We start from the raw sequence: 922 nt of genomic DNA on the forward strand, positions 1-922 counted from the left end.
GGGGCTGGGGCCGGGATGAAGCAGTGAAGGGACAGGGATGTGGGGGACAAGGACCAGGATGTGTGGGGACCCTGAGACTGTGACAGGGACACTGGGACCAGGATGTGGGTGACCCAGGCATGGATCCAGGGGACCAAGGCAGGGACAGGGATGTGAGGGACATGGGAGCACCAGGACCAGGACAGGTGTGTGGAGGGACTGGGACAGGGACATGGGGGACAAGGACCAGGATGTGAGGGGACACAGGAACAGACACAGGGAAACAGGACAGGGACATGGAGGAATGGGACAAGGACACGGGGCACTGGAACTGGGACTGAGGTGTGGAGGGACCAGGACAGGGACAGTGGGGCCATGACATGGGGAACCAGGACATGGGTCCAGGGAACCAAGGCAGGGACATGGAGGGGCTGGGGCAGGGACGTGGGGGAACAGGGACCAACACAGGGACAGGGGGGACAGGGACAGGGGGGCGTCAGGGCCGGGACAGGTGTGTGGAGGGACAGGACACGGGACAGTGTCAGGTGCACTGGGACCGGGTCGAGGAGGCTCAGGGCAGGGACATGGAGGATTTCAGACAGGGGGGACCAGGATGGGGACACAGACCCAGGGGAACAGGGCAGGGACATGGAGGGACTGGGAGACACAGCCATGAAAGGACTGGGACCAGGATGTGGGGAAAACCAGGACCGGGACACCGGGACCAGTACGGGTGGGTGGAGGGACTGGGGCAGAGACAGAGGGGACTGTGACAGGGACACTGGGACCGGGACGTGGGAGGGACAAGGGGGTCAGTCACTCGAGGGGGTCCCACAGCTGCTCCTCCTCCCCCCCACAGGCGTCAAGGAGGAGCCACTGAAGGAGGAGCCAGTGGAGGTGAAGACTGAGCCCGACGGCATTCCCGGTGTTCCCGGCGTTCCCG

At 64.6% G+C, this 922-nt stretch overlaps 1 protein-coding gene across 1 annotated transcript in view; it reads left to right on the top strand.

Annotated features, from left to right (window-relative positions):
• Nucleotides 1-915, top strand: part of LOC113981016 (myb-related transcription factor, partner of profilin-like) — a gene marked incomplete at its 3' end in the record, with an annotated part of 2,609 nt that extends 1,694 nt beyond the window's left edge. Inside the window, exon 2 of the mRNA XM_027708249.1 lies at nucleotides 839-915. Coding sequence (XP_027564050.1) covers nucleotides 839-915 — 77 coding nt within the window. The remainder of the gene's footprint in view (nucleotides 1-838) is intronic.
• Between the last annotated feature and the right edge of the window lie 7 nt (nucleotides 916-922).

This window comes from Neopelma chrysocephalum, unplaced genomic scaffold (genome assembly GCF_003984885.1).
Source record: "Neopelma chrysocephalum unplaced genomic scaffold, ASM398488v2 Primary Assembly neopelma1_95838, whole genome shotgun sequence".
Lineage (NCBI taxonomy): Eukaryota > Metazoa > Chordata > Aves > Passeriformes > Pipridae > Neopelma > Neopelma chrysocephalum.